The following is a 19,216-nucleotide window of genomic DNA, read 5'->3' as shown; positions in this document are numbered from 1 at the left end:
GGAATGACCACAAACCCAAATCACTATTTAAAAGCATAAGTTGCAACACTATACATTCTGTAAAACTAAGATCTCTTAGATTTTCTGAAAATACAACACATTGGAGCTGATAACTCATAATCAGCAAAAAGCTTCAGTGAAAACTGTCCTGTTTATTATTTTCATTTTGTTTTTTCATCCTCTTCAACATCTGATGGCCTCCATCCACAACTCCGTGATAAGGTTCAACAAGGGGTGAGTGGGTAGCATATAGCACAATCCTAGGTCACAGACCCCAGGCTCAGAACCTGACAGATCGAAAGCACTGAGTTAATGTATGTTATGTCCCCTGAGTTTGGATGAATGGATCTCATGAAACTACCCCAGGCCCTGGTCTTCACTCCCAGTCCTCAATGGCCATTCGTATTCTCACTCATGCCTGACTTTATGATCATGTAACCCCATTTCTGAAAGAACATCACTGGCTCCCAATAAAGTCTCATATCATTCATAAGGTTTTGACTATCACTTACAAGGCCTTACATCTAAGTCCCTCCACCTCCCCTTTTTTGGTCAACCTTATTACCCCCCTACTGCCCTGTGCGTTCTCTTCGGTCGGCATTTGACTCCTGTCTTTCTGTGCCACCCCTTCACTGTGCCCTCCTCGACTCCACTCATCATTCTGCTTTCTTTTACCTGGCCCCTCCTTTCTGGAATTTGTTTATCCTCTGCTCTGAGATCTGAGCTTTCGTTCCCTTGTTTCCACTGTCTCCTTAAAGCCCATTTATTTTCTCTGGTGTTTCCTTAATTTTTACGCCCACTGTTTGAATCCCGTGTTGCAGGTTTTAATAGGTGGTTGGTTTTCTCTCTGCCCCTTCTTGATCTAGTCCCCTTTTTCACCTCTTTCATTTTATTTTGTCTGTCCTATCAAAAATCAGCATTCCTTTCCAATTTCTATTTAGCGTTGTACACCGTTTTGATTTGTTGTGAAAGGCAGTGTATGAAGCCGCCAAAAAAACCCCAGATCTATTAATTTTTTGTAAAAATAAAATAAAACATAAACTTCATTACATTCTGAAGTGCACAGTTTGAGCAGCAATTTGATACATAAGTAACCTGGAGTCTGTTGTAGAATTGTGATTTGCTTGCATTCTACATTTGAAGAAAGAACTTTGTGGTCTTGAAAGTTCATGTTCTACAATATTACTTCAACAAAGGGGGTCATTCTGCAAATAAATCAGTTACTAAAAAGAAGTTCCCATGTTTAATACAGAAGTTACTGCAAATAGAGCGGTGAACTGCTGTTAGTTTACAGAATGTGAAAAGGAGGAAAAAAGTTTGGCACCCTTTTTTTTTAATGACTTTGCTGCCTCGAAGACAGGCGTGAGATCATTATTAAGATTAAAATTTAAGATTAAAAGGAATGCAGACTTGCGTTTTTGGATGTAGGATAGGGGATAATTCTTGGGTGTGATAATATTTAATTTTCAGCTACTAGAACTTCATCTTTGATATGGGATTTCATATGAAGAATGCTTTGCTGGGACATGTATTCATACTTGTTAACGTGATGTGGAAGGGAAGGGAAGGGAAGAGGGAGGGGGCTTTCTTCATTACAAAATGTTATGCCGATGGAGATTATTTGATGTATTTGTTGGGTGTTGCTGATAATAGTAACATAGTAACATAGTAACATAGTAGATGACGGCAGAAAAAGACCTGCACGGTCCATCTAGTCTGCCCACGATAAACTCATGTGTATACCTTACCTTGATTTGTACCTGTCTTTTTCAGGGCACAGACCATATAAGTCTGTGCAGCAGTATTTCCCGCCTCCCAACCACCAGTCCCGCCTCCCATCACCGGCTCCGGCACAGACCCCGTATAAGTCTGCCCTCCCCCATCCTAGCCTCTCAACCACCAACCCCTCTTCCCCCCGCCACCCAATTTCAGCTAAGCTTCTGTGGATCCATTCCTTCTGCACAGGATTCCTTTATGCCTGTCCCACGCATGCTTGAATTCCGTTACCGTTTTCATCTCCACCACCTCCCGCGGGAGGGCATTCCAAGCGTTCACCACCCTCTCCGTGAAGAAATACTTCCTGACATCTTTCCTGAGTCTGCCCCCCTTCAATCTCATTTCATGTCCTCTCGTTCTACCGCCTTCCCCTCTCCGGAAAAGATTCGTTTGCGGATAATAAAATATGATTGAACATAAAAAGAAGTTCTTATTTTTTTTGTGATTGTATGTCAGCACATCTGTGTATATATATCAAGATAAAAAAAATAAAACACTCCTGTCAGGATCCCCTTGGATCCACCTCAAATGTCCTGAAAATGTAGTGTTGATAGGAACCACAACACAAAAGCTATGGGGGTTGAGGGGACTCACAGACATACAAAGACCTAGTTATCTGATAAGATTGCTTCTTTTCAAAGAGTAGCCTAGTAAAGGGAAACCCAAAGAGAATGTGAGACTTTGCACTGGGATAAATAACCTATTTTTAATAAACCCTTCACAGAGGAGTGGCCTAGTGGTTAGGGTGGTGGACTTTGGTCCTAGGGAACTGAGGAACTGAGTTCGATTCCCACCTCAGGCACAGGCAGCTCCTTGTGACTCTGGGAAAGTCACTTAACCCTCCATTGCCCCATGTAAGCCGCATTGAGCCTGCCATGAGTGGGAAAGTGCAGGGTACAAATGTAACAAAAATAAAATAGATACTATTGGAGATTCTACATGGAATGTTGCTACTATTGGAGATTCTACATGGAATGTTGCTATTCCACTAGCAACATTCCATGTAGAAGGCTCTGCAGGCTTCTGTTTCTGTGAGTCTGATGTCCTGCACATACGTGCAGGACCAGGGGCGTAGCCAAACACCCAAGTTTGGGTGGGCCTGGACCCAAGGTGGGTGGGCAGAACTCTGCCTTGTCCTACAAGTGATTTGGTTTCTCCCTCTCTCGCCTGCATGCCATATGGTCTTTGAAACATCCCCTCTCCCCGTATACCTTTTAAATAGCAGATTTTCACCGGCAGCAAACAGTTGTTGGGAGTTTTTGGCTGGTGGGGCTTGGGGTCCCTGCCAGCCACATTATAGGTGTGCTGCTACTTGGTAGGCCTGAACCTAAAGTGGGTGGGCCTGGGCCCACCCCAGCCCACCCTTGGCTACGCCACTGTGCAGAACGTCAGACTCACAGAAGCAGAAGCCTGCGCGGCCACATTGGTGATCTACAAGGGCCGACTTCTACATGGAATGTTGCTAGTGGAATAGCAACATTCCATGTAGAATCTCAAATAGTAGCAACAGTGGAGGAGTGGCCTAGTGGTTAGGGTGGTGGACTTTGGTCCTGAGGAACTGAGTTCGATTTCCACCTCAGGCACAGGCAGCTCCTTGTGACTCTGGGCAAGTCACTTAACCCTCCATTGCCCCAGGTACAAATAAGTACCTGTATACAATATGTAAGCCGCATTGAGCCTGCCATGAGTGGGAAAGCACGGGGTACAAATGTAACAAAAAAAAATTGTTTAAGGAAGTAACTGTCTTTCATATTTTCAGAGTTAACATGCTTCAGGAATTGATCTGTACCTGTCCTTGTCCTGCCTGTGAACAGAGCCCTGCTACTGTATGTATCAGTGTAAGTTTAAAGGATTATAAAGAGTGCAAAACCTGAATAAGCCCTGAAAATTAAATTGAAAAAAAAAAAAAAAGCTGTATTACTCCAGAAGCAGGTACAGTGCTTTGTAATGCCATACAACCACAGATAGTCGCTGCTGCTCAGAAATCCCTGCAGAGTTACTGTATTTTAGGAATAGCTCATCATCTAAACTTGGATTTTCTGCTCCTACTTGACTAATGTAGGAATTTACGAGAAATTTCCAAAGCAAACTGTGACTCTTAAATGACAGCAAGAAAATAAGATGTTCAACTTTCTTATATTGTCAATGAGAGTACATGAACCTGATGATCACAATTATTGATGACATCATTCAATATTAACCGTCATCCATCCACTGGGTTCTTTCAGAATCTGACAGACATGGCCCACCATCTTTTCAAATTTTACAGTTGATATATTTTGTGGATTTGCAAGGTTCTTTACATGGTTGGTGTGGACATTGTTACAAGTTCAAGAACCTGTTGATTTGCAAGACACATATTTATTAAGCATCCTTATATCCATTATAATGGCTTCCAACTCATGGTGCACAGGATATAGTTATACTGCAGATTTAGTATCCAATTTGTTAAGTGGAACATCAGAGTTAAGTACAAACATCGTAAGAGATGCTAGTTCCGATGGAGAAGACTTGCTGACACATTTCAAATCATCAATCAAGCTAGAGCTGAATAATGCGGCTTTTATTGAGTACTGCAAAGTGGAACATATCCCAAGGGGGTTAAGGATCTTTGAAGCCCCACAAGCTTTCAAGGACAAAGTGGACTTCATACATAAATGAAATATGATATTAAACAAATGTGCATTAGATTTAATGTTGTTGATAATTAAGCAAACTAAAATTACACTTAGTAGCGAAAAAGAATCCTTAGATAACGAATTAAAGCAACTAAAAGAAAAAGGTTTCAGCACCGGTTTTTGAATCCCAATACTCTAAACTTCAGGAGACCCTTGAGAAATGTAGAGATGATATCCGAAGAGGGAAGATCAAGAAGTTTGAGAGGGACAATAGAGACTATGCTAATAATAAAGTATATCCTTGGATGTTCAAAACAGATGCTACAGATGATAAAATGACTACCAAGAGAGTGGGCTTTAAAGATCTGAGAAGGATCTCCAGCTACAGATAAGTGAACAAGTTATGTTCATCCTCACTTTTTTAAGGAAAATGTGTAAAATACAGAAAAAGAATGTGAAATGAATTAGAAGATATAATGAAATAACTAGAAAGTCATGGTGTATGAATAAAATATTTGGGGGATTTTTTCAAGATAGATGATTGAGTTGCCGCCCACGAGTGTTTAAGGAAGCCAAAATTTGGAATGGCAGGCATTTTCTGAGGTCTTTCCCCCACAATTTAAATATATTTTGTGGATTTGCAAGGTTCTTTATATGGTTGGTGTGGACATTGTTACAAGTTCAAGAACCTGATTTGCCAGAAATGTATTTATTAAACATCCCAATAAAAAAAGAGACAAAAAATAATAGTCTACGTTTCTAGTTCATGATAAACACATTTGATTTCTGAATTTTTATCCTAGATATATTTAATTGATCACTATAGAATCTACCACCCTATGTCCTGTGGGGCATAAAGGGATGGGCTATGTAAAACAGCTAAGGGGCAGAGGACAGAGGGGTGGGAAGAAAGATCCACTTATTTTGTAAAGTAATGACTCTTTGCACATTCTGCAAATGTGTTCTCGATGAACAGAATCCCTTAGATAAAAAAACCGAAGGGATCAGGAGAACCTCAGGGTGACCTGAGACAGATCCTTAACATGAGAAAAAACCTACCACAAAATGACATTAACCTTGAAAATCTTATAGACGAACTTGACTACCCCCCAGATGAATCACTTGCGGACAAGACATGGACAACCTTCGCCCAATTTACCAATGAGACAGTAGCACAAGCGACAAGAAAATTCTCCACCGCACACTACATGCTTTCTAAGTGGTTTACAAAGGTAGAAGATCAGAACATTTTTCTGAGCTTTAACAATCGGAGTTTAGGGGGTAGGCAAAGATTTAGCTACAGTATATATTTCTTAAATAAGAAAGTTTTATCTTTATTTTTAATCTTTTTTTGGAACTTGGGGTAGGATTGTGTGGGGGGAATACATTCTGGCAATGTCTTCCCAGAGTCTGGCACCTTGAATGGCAAGGGATTTGTAATATAGCGCTAGTCTCTTCTTGCCCTTAGATGAGACCAATTCCAAAAGATATCAAGAAAAACATTAAAAATACCTCAAATTACAGACCAGTAGCATCCAAACCTCTAATAATCAAAATTATGGAAGGCATAGTGGCCAATCAGCTACCGACTGCAGTAACAAATTCTTTATACTTCACAAATACCAACCAGGCTTTAGGCCACATCACAGTACAGAAACGGTGCTGATTACGCTTCTGACTAAATTCAAACAGGAAATCTCAATAGGAAGAAACATCCTACTATTACAATTTGACATGTCTAGTGCATTCAAAATGGTTGACCACCAAATCCTACAGAGAATATGCGATAAAATGGGAATTGGAGCAAAAGTGCTAGCATGGTTCAAGGGATTTTTGACCACCAGGTCCTACCAAGTAAAGACAAACTCCTTAATCTCCTCCCCATGGAAAGCTGAGTGTGGGGCCCCCCAGGGATCACCACTTTCACCAATATTATTCAACTTAATGATGGTCCCCTTAGCCCGATCACTATCCAGACAAGGCTTTAACCCCTTCATATACATCAATGACATATCAATTTTTATCCCTTTCAAAAGAGATCTATCTGAAATCTCAGCTAAGATCATGGATAGCATGAATATCATTGAATCCTGAGCATCAGCCTTCAAACTGAAACTGAATAGGGAAAAAACACATTGCCTGTTACTCACATCACCATACAATACTGAACGCTTTACAACCATCAACGCTATGGAAACAATAGTGATCAACGTCAAAATTCTAGGAATCACCATAGACCATAAACTATCCTTCGTATCAAACACAACACAGAAATGTTCCACACTATTTATTTTGTGTGGAACATTTCTGTGTTGTGTTTGATATGAAGGATAGTTTATAGTCTATGGTTTATATGGAAACTCAAACGCATATAGAAATATTTTCCCAAAGATGTATTCCTCACACTTGTCCAAATCATGGTCCTCACCCATGCTGACTACAGCAACGGAATCTACGTAGGATGTATGAATCAAACCTTAAAGAAACTACAAACAGCACAAAATAAGGCAGCAAGACTCATATTTGGGAAACACTGATTTGAAAGCATGAGATCTCCACTCCAAAAACTACACTGACTACCTATCAAGGCATGCATTTCCTTCAAGATCTGCTCTATGGCCTACAGAATAATCTTTGGCCTCTTGACTAACTACATAACTGACCTTATAGATCTACCATTGCGCAATATAACCAACAATGCAAGATCTTACCTCACTCTCCTTTTCCCTAAATGTCAAGGCCTTAAATACAAATCTACATATGTAACCAGCTTCTCATACATCTGCACCAAAATTTGGAACTCACTTCCAAACGACCTGAAACTCATAAACAACTACCTAACATTCCGAAAACATCTAAAAGCCCACCTTTTTAGAAAGTTCCTTTCCGATGAATCCACGTAAGCAAACAGAACACCGGCCAACACTCCATAATTATGCTCATGTTCAGAACAAAACTAAGCTTACATTGCCCTATACACCTTTTATACCTGTAACCTGTTTACTTTAAATAACTGTAAGTCACGTTAAATCTTCCATCAGGTTGGAAAATGTGGGATACAAATGCAGAAATAAATAAAAATAAATTAATAGTTTAGAAAATCATAGTTTCTAGAAATATTGGCACCATGAATGCAAAATAGTTCCAATTACTAGGAATTGTTCATAAAGATAAAACCAGAAATGAGAACAAAGTCTGATGCTGGAGCACAGTTGTGAGTTTTGGACCTAATACAGCAAAAAAAAAAAAAAAGCCTAATGCAGGATGCTTTGCAATGTGCTAACTGCATGCTAATTCTTTTTTTTTTTTTTGGGGGGGGGGGGGGGGAGTTGAATGATGTTCCTGTGCTAACCAGTTAGTGCACGGATAATGCAGGAGCCTCTTCAGTCTACCAAATAAATGGCGGTAAGTTCTCTTGCAGTAATTTTTAAAAATGGCTGTGCGCTAAGAGCTGCAGTAAAAATGGCCTTAGCGTATGGGAATGACCCGCATAAGGGCGTGCTAAGGCCATTTGTTCAAAAAGTTTATTGAAAGGACCCCTTAGTGCCTGTTTTAAAAAAATAAAACCCTGCAACTTTGTGCTAATTCAACTCTCTATATAGTCTTAACAGGGTTACCTTTTATATGCCATTTTGAAATTCATGGGTTTTTTCCAAACTCTCTCTGAGCTATTTCACTTTTGGAATATCTACTGTAAACTAATAATATAAAGTCAGCTCCTAGTGAAAAATCAATAAACACAAAGTACAGATTCCGGAATAAATGTGAATGCATGTTCTTGGTTTGGATTTTAGATCCTGGAACACATCGTGTGTTTATATTTTACCTTTCTGTACAGCTTTAAAGCAAAAAGGTCTGATGTAAATATTTGAGAAATACTTTATTCATGTGAGGTCTATAAAAAAGCCTGACACTGGCTGTGTCACACACACGCAAGGGCTGCGTTAGGAGCTAAAGTAAAGCTAGTTGCATTACTGAAATGCTGTGTAAGAGTGACATCTTTTGGCACAGACCAGTGGTGTTCCTAGGTCAGCTGCCACCCCCAGCGAATCACCCCCCCCCCCCATGATTCACGACCCCCCTCCGGTACATCACCTCCACCCCCCCCCCCAAGCACATTATTCTTACCTTCTGGGGGTGCAGGGAGCAGTCGCGTGGCTGTCGGCTCTGCCGGTTCCCTGCCTCGGAACAGGAAGTAACATCAGAGGGAGCAGGGAATCAGTGGAGCCAACAGCCTCGCTGCTGCTCCCTGCACTCCCCTGCAGCGTGCACCCTGTGAGGACCGCCCCCACCGCCCTGCCCTTGGTACGCCACTGGCACAGACAACAAGGAGGTGAAGTGGCTTGTAAACATCATTTGGCTACTCTAGCCCCAGATGCAGCCCTTGCATAGGCAGAACATGGCCTTATAGACCTCGCATGAATATTTCGCAAAGGACTATTTCCTGTGTGATCTGCTCCTTTCATACCAGTGTTTTGGATCTTGTGGATTGCTTGCCCTGTTGTTTACTTGATGTAAATATTTCGCAAAGCAGCTGGCAGGCTAGGTTTGTTTTTAAGTGGGTGAGCTCCACTTCCTGTGTGTGTGGCAGGTCTTCCTCTCATCATCTAAGGCCCTGGTCTTTCTCTCCCTCAATCCTCAGGTACTCATTTTCAAAGTACTTAGGCCCTAATGCTCAGAAGCAAATGTAAGCGCTAGAGGCCATTAGCGCCAGAGAAAGGTGCTGTGTCCTGCTCGTGAATCTGTTTGAAACACTTCTCTGAGCGGACTATATATTTGATTCTGCTTTACCTAACATTTATTGTACTGCTTCGGTGGACAAATCCCTGACGCAAGCGCAGTGTCGCTGACACACAGCTCATATTGGGTCTTCAATAAAGCACATTTGTACCATTCTTGAGAGCCCTTTGTGCTGTTTCTCTATTGTTTGTGCTGTGTACTTTGGCTCTCTCCATTGTATTCAATTCTATAGCCTTCTCAGTGGTATAATCATAGTAGTTGTTTGCTACAGTAAAACCATACTTTTTCTAGAGATTGCAGTGGGTTAATTTAGCTACTCAATCATGACATTGTTTATATAGTCATTTTGAACTATTTTGCAACATGCACTGATTAGACGGCTATAGTTTCATCCAGTGGCGTAGCCAAGGGTGGGCCCGGGTAGGCTCAGGTCCACCCACTGGGTTCAAGCCCACCCAGCAGCAGCACACTTATGATGTGACCGGCAGTGATCCCCAAGCCCCACCATCCAAAAGCTCCCGACAACTGTCCCTCCTGCATACCTTGTAAATAGCAGATCTTCGCCTGCAACGAGCAGTGACTGATACATACTGTTTGTACCTGCCCCACAGCCTTCCTTCTGATGTATTCCCGCCTATGAGGAAACAGGAAGTTGCATCAAAGGGAGGGCTGTGGGGCCAACATGAGCAGTGTGTATTAGTTGCTGCTCGCTGCCGGTGAAAATTTGCTACTTAAAATGTATGCGGGGGAGGGGGGAATGTTGAGAGACCATATGGCATGCAGGCGAGAGAGGGAGAGATGAAATCATTTGTGGGCCAGGGCGGAGTTCTGCCCACCCATTTTGGCCCAGGCCCACCCAAAATCTGGACTGCTAAGATCATTCCTTCAGTTTCTTTTTGAAGCGTTCCAATTTTCATCTATTGTCATGATAAGTTTCTACCACATTTCTCATCAGGTCTATGTTTTATGTTTATTAAAATGTAATATACCGCTCATATTAACTGGCAGACCTAAGTGGTTTACAATAATAGTATAAAATCAAAAAGGACAGAAAGGAATTCCATTGTAAAATAGGAAAGATACTCAACATTCATTCCATATGAGCAGAAAGAACTCAACAATCATACTATGTAAGAGTAGCATTAAAGAGATAAACAAATAGGGACAAAACGGGTAAGGGGTGCAAAGGGAAGAGGGAGCGGGGAGGTGGAGAAACAGTGATAACCCAATGAGTGCACCCAAACTCAGGGAGGAGTATTATAGGCCTGATGAAAAAGCCTTATTGCAGTCTTGAATTTTTTGGAAGATGACCAAAATAGGGAGGGAGTTCCAGGAGAATAGAACAGTGAAGAGTAGACTCAAGTTGGGCAAATTTTGAGCCTGGGAGGACCAGGCAGAAATCATTGACAGAGTACAGTAAATGAACCGAGGAATAGGGAATAGTTAAAGCGGCTACGTAGTCAGGCAAACAGACTCTAAAAGCTCTGAAAGTAAGTACAAGACGTTTATAGACAATTAGCTGGTCTAAGGGAAGCGACATGATCAAATTTCTTTTAATTCCAGTGCTCTGGATTGTTTGGCGTTTCTTATCTGCATTGACCATGTAGCAGCGTGTTTTTCCAGTTGCTGAACCTGCATTCTATTTCTTTTTATATTCTATTTTTGATTCCGATGTTCTCAGCAATTTTTCTTTGCAAACTTCAATTAAACATGGGCTCTTTGTTTTGTGTAATGTGAGGGACCCTTTTACTAAGCCACAGTAAAGAGTGACCTGCGCTAGTTTTGGTGTATGAAATCGGCACGCATTGGGCTATTTTTTACAGCGGTGGGAAAAGGCCTTTCTTTAAAATAGGGCAGTAAACGGCCATGCACTAATATTAAAATTAGCATGAAGCTATTTATTTATTTATTTATTATTACATTTCTACCCTGCGCTATCCCACCTCAAGGCAGGTTCAATGCGGCTTACATAATAATATGGATTACAGAGAATTGATAAAGAGAAAATAAGTTAATTAAAGCAGAATAATAAAAGAGATAGGTAGGTAGAGATGGGCAACGGTGAAGGGAGTAGGAGAGGTATGAGCAAGGTGTAGTTGAGCATTGGAGGAGGGGTAGAGGAGGCGGGAGGGGGGATGGGATACGGGAAAAAGCATAGGGAAATTTGGTGGGAGATGTAGTTTGGGTCATCGTCGTAGTCTCCTGGATATGTGTTGGGTACATGGGTTCTTAGGATTAGTTTGGGTCATTTGGGTAGGCTTGTTTGAACAGATGGGTTTTTAGTGATTTCAGGAAGGGTAGATAGTCGCTGACTGATCGGATGGATTTACTGCCTGAGCCCTTGCTGCCACCTATTTAGAAGGCGATAAGGGCTCACGCACTACTTGTTCGGTAATCAGGCAGTGATCGGCAATGTTGCCGCACTGCTGATGACCACCAGGAATTCCCCCAAATGGTATAAAATAGAAAATTATTTTCTACCGCAGGAAACTGCGCACACCAACTTTGAAACTACTGCCGGGCGCCCAAGCTACCCCGGCAGCAGGGTCGATTTGTGCAAGGGAGCCCTACTGCAAGTCAGTAAAAGGGCCCCATAGTCAATCAGACCATGTTTTCTTCTTCCACAGTTTGATTACCGTCGCCTTTTATTCTTGGTATATGTGATCTATCGAAGTCACTTCATGGGTGCAGCACATGATTTGTGGTCATCAATTTCCTGGTTCTTCAATCAAGTTTATATAAATCAGCTTGTGTCCAGTCTACAATCCTAGCTCTATATCTGATGACTGAAATTTCCAAAGTATCAATAATTTTAGTTACATTACCTTAATTTAACTTTGACTTTAGAATTTACAAACGTGTCTGATATAGTTTGAGCTAGTTTTCATTTTGATATAGTCAGTGGCAAATTTGAAACTTCTAATAAATCGAGTTACAAATATCCTTCTTCTGGTGCCAATTATTTAATGAAACTTCCATATATTATCTGTAAACCATCTTCTTGTATGATTTTGCCTCCTTTAATTGTCAGCACTGCACAGTGGTTTAAACCAAATTTCATTCCCGTATCGTCACTAAAGGTGTGAACTATGTTGCGCAAGGATACAGTTCTGCTTTTCATTTGCCATACAGTTTTAAGTTGTCCACGTAGAGTAAATGGGTTATATTCTTTCTTTGTTTTGAAAGTTGGTCTGCATAATTAGTTTTCTTTAGTATGTTCCGAGTCTCCTTGGAATATCCTTTGTCTGATCTTGACTTCACCCGGCTTTTCTTCATTTATCACCAGGAGGCCATTTATATTTTTAGAAATTCTCTGATACTTTAAGTCAATCCAAAAAGCTCTAGACAGCTAGTGATCCAACTATGAGAAAGCAAATCAGATGCCTTTTTGTAGTCAATTCAAGCTATGAAAAGAGTTTTCCCTCCTCTTTTTAAATTCTTCGTGATCATCTTATCAAGGATTTGGTCTTTTGTTCCTCTTGAATTGTTGTAAGTTCCTCTCTGTTCTGTTGATAAAAAGATAGTTTTCCTTCAAATAGGCATGAATTCATTTAGCTATAATTCCAGTGAACAGTTTGAAAACGGTAGGTAGGCGAGTTATTGGTCTGTAATTAACTTTTCTTTTCTTTTTCAGAATTAAAAATGTTTTGCTGTTATTATCCATTCTTCCTTCATTGTTTATTTGCAGAATGCTGTTAAACTGTGAGGGTAATTCGGGATTTAACTTCTCAGATGTTTAGGCAGAATCCGTGGACTTAATCTTTTCTAGGTACACTCCAGTTTTTTTACCTTTCTGGGTGGCTTTTGAATCATTTCAGTTGTTATCACAGCTCTTCTTCTTTTTTATATTATTATTAACAAATGTAAAAAATAGAAATGAAACTTAATGTGAAAAATTAAGGCATTAAAGCTCAGTGAACAGATCTTTTCATAACCAGCTGCTGCTCAAAAAAGTTTGAACAGATATATTGAAAAGAAGAAAGAAAGAAAGAAAGAAAGAAAGAAGGAAAGAAAGAAGAAAGAAAGAAAGAAAGAAAGAAAGAAAGAAAGAAGAAAGAAAGAAAGAAAGAAAGAAAGAAAGAAAGAAAGATATATCAACTTAGTCTGGGAGCTTTATCTTTAGATTTTATTATAGAATAAAACATTAGTGGTGAAGCAATGTAAGCTTTTGTTAAAAAAAACAAAATGAAACACCTGAAGAAATGGATGTTATAAACACTTATATTTTATGTAATTCAAGTATAATTTTTGTTTATTGCTTTCTTCTTTTACTATATCTTTCACTCAGTTCCTAGGACACAGTATCCTAGTGCAATGTTTTTACATTTACCAAATAAAAACAAACAAACAGAAAAACGTCTATGCATTTCTATTTTCTTGGGGGCCCTTTTACTAATCCGTGTAGGTGCCTATGCGCACCCAACGTACGCCAAGCCAAATTGGAGTTACCATCCAGTTACTGTGTGGCCCTTGCGGTAATTTCAATTTTGGTGCACATTCGCTACACGCGTCTGAAAAATGCTACTTGACGCTACAGCGTGTCAAGTAGCATTTGCCGTGCCTAGACCATTACCACCCAGATACCGCATGAGACCTAACCGCTACCAAAATGGACACTTGGCAATTTTCATTTTGTCGCACGTCCATTTTCGGCACAAAAAAAAAAGGCATTTTTTGTAGGTGCGCTAAAAAATAATTCCGCACGCACCCAGAACACGCATCTACACTACCGCAGGCCATTTTTTAGCGCACCTTAGTAAAAGGACCCCTTGGTCAGCCCCACTCCATATATAAAGGAAAGTAAAATACTATTACAGTCTTACTAAACTAACAAAAATAAGCATCTTTCTGTTGCTGGCAACTGTGTTTGTCAATATCGTGTCTATTTACTGTCCTGTGTACAGAGTCCCTTCAGAACTGTCTTAGAATGAATATAAAAACATTTCCATGTTAGGCACAAGCCTGGTATCCATCTGAGTGGAAAATAAATTCTGCACCACCACAAGCACCAAACAAGAACGGGAAAAAATCAATAATCAATTTTGGTTACAAGAGACTACAGCAAATATTGAATCACCATAAAAGTAAGCGTAATGCAGAGTCCTGGAGAAAAGTGGAGTCTTTATAGGCTGTGATACCATTTAAAGGACCAGCATAAAAGATGCTGCATCGGGCGAGTTTTCCGAACAGAATGCTGAGCTCTACGGACCCCTCATCTGACTCAGCTTAGGATGCCTTATGTTCTCATGATCACAAAAGTTGCTTATTCAGATGGATGAAAATAACCCAAATCATTCTGGCGTATCTTTATAGCCAGAGCCACAGCTAGAGGGTGCGGAGTATGTTGTAGAACCAGGCGCATCTCCAAGAGGAGCACTGACTGATATAATATGCCTTGGTTGAACTATTATTTGCCCTTGACTAGGTGGTGGTGGTGGGGCAGATATGTTAGTGGCAGTGGAAGGATTTCCTCTAGTTGAACACAAGGCACTAAACTGTCTAGTTTTGGGTGAACATGTGATGTTCAATCAAGCACAGTTAATAGACTTTCTCACCCAAATAGAATTATGAGTGATAAACATAATTTGAAAAAAATATATACTATAAGGAAGGAATTGCATAAGTTGCACCATAGTCTCCATTCTTGAAGTTTCCCCCCCATTGTTTTCATCATTTCTTGTTCTTATCTGCATTGTTGTTATCTGAATTTCACTAATATTGTAAAAGTAACTTTCCCAACACCTTGGAAACACTGTAAGGCTACAAGGTGTGGTATGATTGGATATTTAAGTCGGTTTGTTATGGCTGCCTTCAGCTTTCCAGATGATAAACATCCTGATTAGTGGTTCGGCTTTCAAGACTCTACCCTAAAACCAACCTGATGAGAATGGAATTATATTTATTATATATTATAAAGGAAGTTCTTAAAGTCACAGCAAACAGCCCCTCAGTAACCCTGGACACTCTCTTCAGAAGTAGATACCCTACTACAGACACAAATTTCAGAGTCCAGCCGAGAACAAGGTTGTTATTTTTTTTTTTAATACCTACTGTTTTAAAATGAACACCCTTGTAATGTTTTAAAGTTGTCCTATTGCAATTAGAGAGCAATATTTAATCAGAAGTCAGAAAAAAATGATCATGGCAAACTTCAACTGGAGCAATTTTATTAAGCAGGCAAGATGGTACGACCTCTACTTTGAAACCCTCATCAAAGAAGTCTATTATTTTCATGTGTTCCAAAACAAAAATAGAATTGGTTATTTTCTTTTTATTTACGTGTAAACATTGCATTAAAATGCGGAGATTAATAATGAATATTTGACCCTAATCAGAAAAACTGAAGCACCGCAACATGAAACCAGATTACCGGTCATTTACCGTATGTGATTCAGGGCCGGTGCCCTCTCTTTCTCAGATTATCATTTTGCATGCTGAAACAGTTAATCATTCACTGTTTTATGCATGTACACTGCAGAAGATTCCAACACCAACATGATATCAAATTTTACAAAGGACCCCGGATATCCAACTTCAAAGATTATCAGAAGTATTTCTGATAGGAACATTGCATAGCATTCTACAAAAGAACGAAGGAAAACTAAATATCTGAGCTGTGCCTGGTCGTCTGAAACGATTTTGTTGTTTGGAGGCAATTACTGCAAAAACAAGTTTAGGACATGTGGAACCATTAATATTTAGAGCTACCTATCACAAGACCCAACCTGCAATGAACGCTGCATAGGTGATAATAATAATAATTTTAAAAAACCCCATCAGCTAGCCATCCACTTACCGCTGTTTAAATGCACGGTCTTTTTGACATTGTACGATCCAAACGTGACAGACATTTTTTCCAGCAAAAGCCGAGACCACTGTTTAATTCTCCCGCAGCAACATTCTAGCTCTGCTTTAAATAACAGCTTCAGGCTTTTTTTCCCCCCACCAGCCTCGAGGATGACGTAATCAATTACAGCAGGGTTCAAAAACTGGCAGGGAAATGTGCAGCAGCCAATCCGGCACTTCCGATCTTCATTAATCTCACGTACACGCCCCTTTCCACGCCTTCTACACGGCTCCCCCCGCCCCGCAAGTGATAGCCTGCGAAGATGCGCGCGCGGGCTGAGAACAAGTTAGCAAGGAGAGAAGCGGATTGTCTCTAGTAAATACCCTTCATCGTAGCCCTAGTGAAACATCAATAGTACTGTATGATGAACTGCAAAAACAATCTGGCGATGTGAATAGCCAAGCTGGGCAATGCCACACTTTGTAGCGCTCAATGTAGAAAATTCAGAATTCGTAGCCTGAGCATTGCAAAAAAACAAAAACATCGCACTACAAAGTTAGCCTAAAGAATCAATATTTGGGGTTTAAAAATGGGGCGCTAACATTTCACTTCCTCAATGTGAATAATAATAAATGGAAACAGAGTTTGGCAATCTGTGGACAAGGTGACTTTGTATATTGACAAGCGTCACATAGGCCCTGCCCAACCCTTTGAATGGTTTCATGGCCTCCGAAACCACCAGGCTCTTATCCTTGGACAAGAAAGGTACCTGCAGATGCCACTAAGCAGCATCTCAGCAGCAATCGTATGCAGCACTGTCACGCCCCTAACACAGCAAAAGGAAAGAACGTTACAATTAATAACATGTCTAAATGCATTCATGGGACAACATGACAGCTACCGACGCATTGTAAAGGTCAGAGAATGATAAAGGCTACATCTTAGGTTACCGGCTGGTTTGATGAAGCATGAAAAAAAAAATCAGACGAAGCTATTACCGTCAGCCTCTACAAAGCCCTCCAGCGGCTAGCAACGGTTTTAATGTACTTTCTAGTGCGAAAGATTACACACGTACACACACTTCGCAAAGATGTAGCAGGCTAAAGAGTTTCCAAGTGAATTAGAATAATTACCATGTTATTTTCTCCCGCAGACCAGGGGTTTCATTTCCGCACCCTCCCGAGCAGGAGCAGTTTAGACCAGAGCTCTGCTTTTTCTGACCTCATTCTTGACACAGAAACATTAAAAAAAAATCATTCTGTGGCTATACTATGAAATATATATTTAGGGGTTCTTTACTAAAGGTTAGACATGTTATTTGCCACAGGACCCATTTTATTCCCATGGGCCCTGCTGCAGATAAAATACGCTCGTCTTTAGTAAAAGATCCCCTTAATGAGCGAGGTCCATGGTCTCTGCCAATGTGACCATAAGAAGGGAAAGGGGGGGAAGGGACGCAACAGAGGAAAAAAAATTAAACTACAAAAATATATTACAATTAGCATTGGTTGAAACGGGCAACAACTCTGCTACTAAACAGCAGTAAAAATGCAAGCACTAGAACACACTACAAGGAAAACAAATGATCAGCCCGGTTCCCAAACACATTTCTGTATTAAAGCTAGGGCCGGCCCAGCTAATAAGCAAGACTAGACGGTAGCGACTTGGGGGCAGCACAGAACAGCTGCGGTCAAAACAAAACAGTAGGTCGGGGGTGTTAAGGCTGAAGCTGAGCCTAAGGTGCCCAGTACTCTTGCATCGGCTCTGATCAAAGCCATCAAGTTCTATATATTGTATATCAACCATCCAGCATCTCTGTTCCAGAATACATAAGATCTCCTGCAACGCCCCATGCACTAAACATCGGGCATACGGCATGCGCGCCTGCAGACTTTGTTTAAAAAATTAAATTCAGCCTTGCAAACGAAGTTACTCGGACGAGCTGCCACCAGAGATTTTATGCCCCCGACACGACGACTGGTGCTGCTGATGCTCCCTCCGTTCATTCTATTTTAGGTATTTCACAGGAGCACCTATACACTTCCCTCGAAGGCTACCTGCCTCCTTCTGTCACACCAACAAACTCCCTGTGCTGCCCTCCTTCAGAATAGTGTATAAAGAGGTGAAAAATTCCACCCTCCCTAAATCTGAATGAATGAAGCTCGGCTTCAGAAAACAAACAAACACAAAAAGACTTCCATCTATTTAGCCTTCACACCTTATCTTTAAATACCGTCTCCCAGATGATCAAGTAAAAGTCCAAGATAACACTAGTGCCCCCATCATGAGTCCCTAGACTACTTTATAATGTAGTAGATTAAAATAACGGGGGGGGGGGGGGGGGGGGGGGGGGGAGAGAGAATCCTTTTCAAGCATATAAACAGTTGGAGAACCTGGAGGAGTTAGACGCAATCTAGTAAAAGGCTCCCATTTAATCTCTGAAGGCGTCTTATTTTGTTTGGAAGCAAGGGAACTGGCAGAACGCCACCGAAGTCTCCAAAAATATGAGCGTGGAAGCACATGATTACCATAAATTACTATTTTTCGAGTAAAAATGTGGTGACTTCTACTGATGAGCCGCTTTCTATAATCTGAAATGGCTGGACTTCTTAACAACAACAAAAAATGTTAAATGCCACTGGTCTTATAGGAACGTGCACCAGACATGCTGAGCCCGAGGATCATGCAGCAGCGCCCCCCCCCCCCACCCCTTACCGACGAATTCCTCCTCATCCTCTGTCCTCCTCTTCCCCGTTTCCGAGTCGGTCTGCATGGGCTCGTCCACGAAGTTGACCCCTTTGGAAGCCCTGAAAGGCAGGTCGCCGCCATGGCCCAGGGCTGCCCTTTCCTTGCTCTGCGTCTCCTTCAGCTGGGTGAAGTACTGCAGGGCGAACTCCAGCAGGTCCCCGGGCCGGGTCCGCAGCACCTCCACCGTAAAGCTCTGCAACAGCTCCGTCAGCCCTGCAGGGATTTCTATACTCATTTCCCAGAGCAGTCACCGGCGCTGGAATCCCCTGCACGGAAAGAAAGTGGATCGCACCGGGGCGGGGGTGTCCCCTCGTCTCGGGGGATATATAAAAGCCACTGCGGTTTCCAGCAGAGTCAAGGCAGGATCGCCCAGCCTCCCGCTGTCGGCTCCAGGCGCCCTGCCCGGTATCATCCCCCGAGCTTTAGCTGAAGGGGTTTCCGCAGCTGTCAGCTCAGCTTCCCCGCGGTGCGCTCTGCTAATAAACTGGGGAGAGGCGGGGCAACGGCAGCAGCATCATCATCCATCTCCCGCACACTTTCCCCTGGC

At 41.4% G+C, this 19,216-nt stretch overlaps 1 protein-coding gene across 1 annotated transcript in view; it reads right to left on the bottom strand.

Annotated features, from left to right (window-relative positions):
* Positions 1-18,972, bottom strand: part of PRKAR2B (protein kinase cAMP-dependent type II regulatory subunit beta) — a 129,543-nt gene extending 110,571 nt beyond the window's left edge. Inside the window, exon 1 of the mRNA XM_030216469.1 lies at positions 18,641-18,972. Coding sequence (XP_030072329.1) covers positions 18,641-18,904 — 264 coding nt within the window. The 5' untranslated portion in view covers positions 18,905-18,972. The remainder of the gene's footprint in view (positions 1-18,640) is intronic.
* Positions 18,973-19,216: the final 244 nt, after the last annotated feature.

This window comes from Microcaecilia unicolor, chromosome 10 (genome assembly GCF_901765095.1).
Source record: "Microcaecilia unicolor chromosome 10, aMicUni1.1, whole genome shotgun sequence".
In the NCBI taxonomy this organism is placed as follows: Eukaryota; Metazoa; Chordata; class Amphibia; order Gymnophiona; family Siphonopidae; genus Microcaecilia; species Microcaecilia unicolor.
This window is presented reverse-complemented; position numbering and strand designations above follow the sequence as displayed.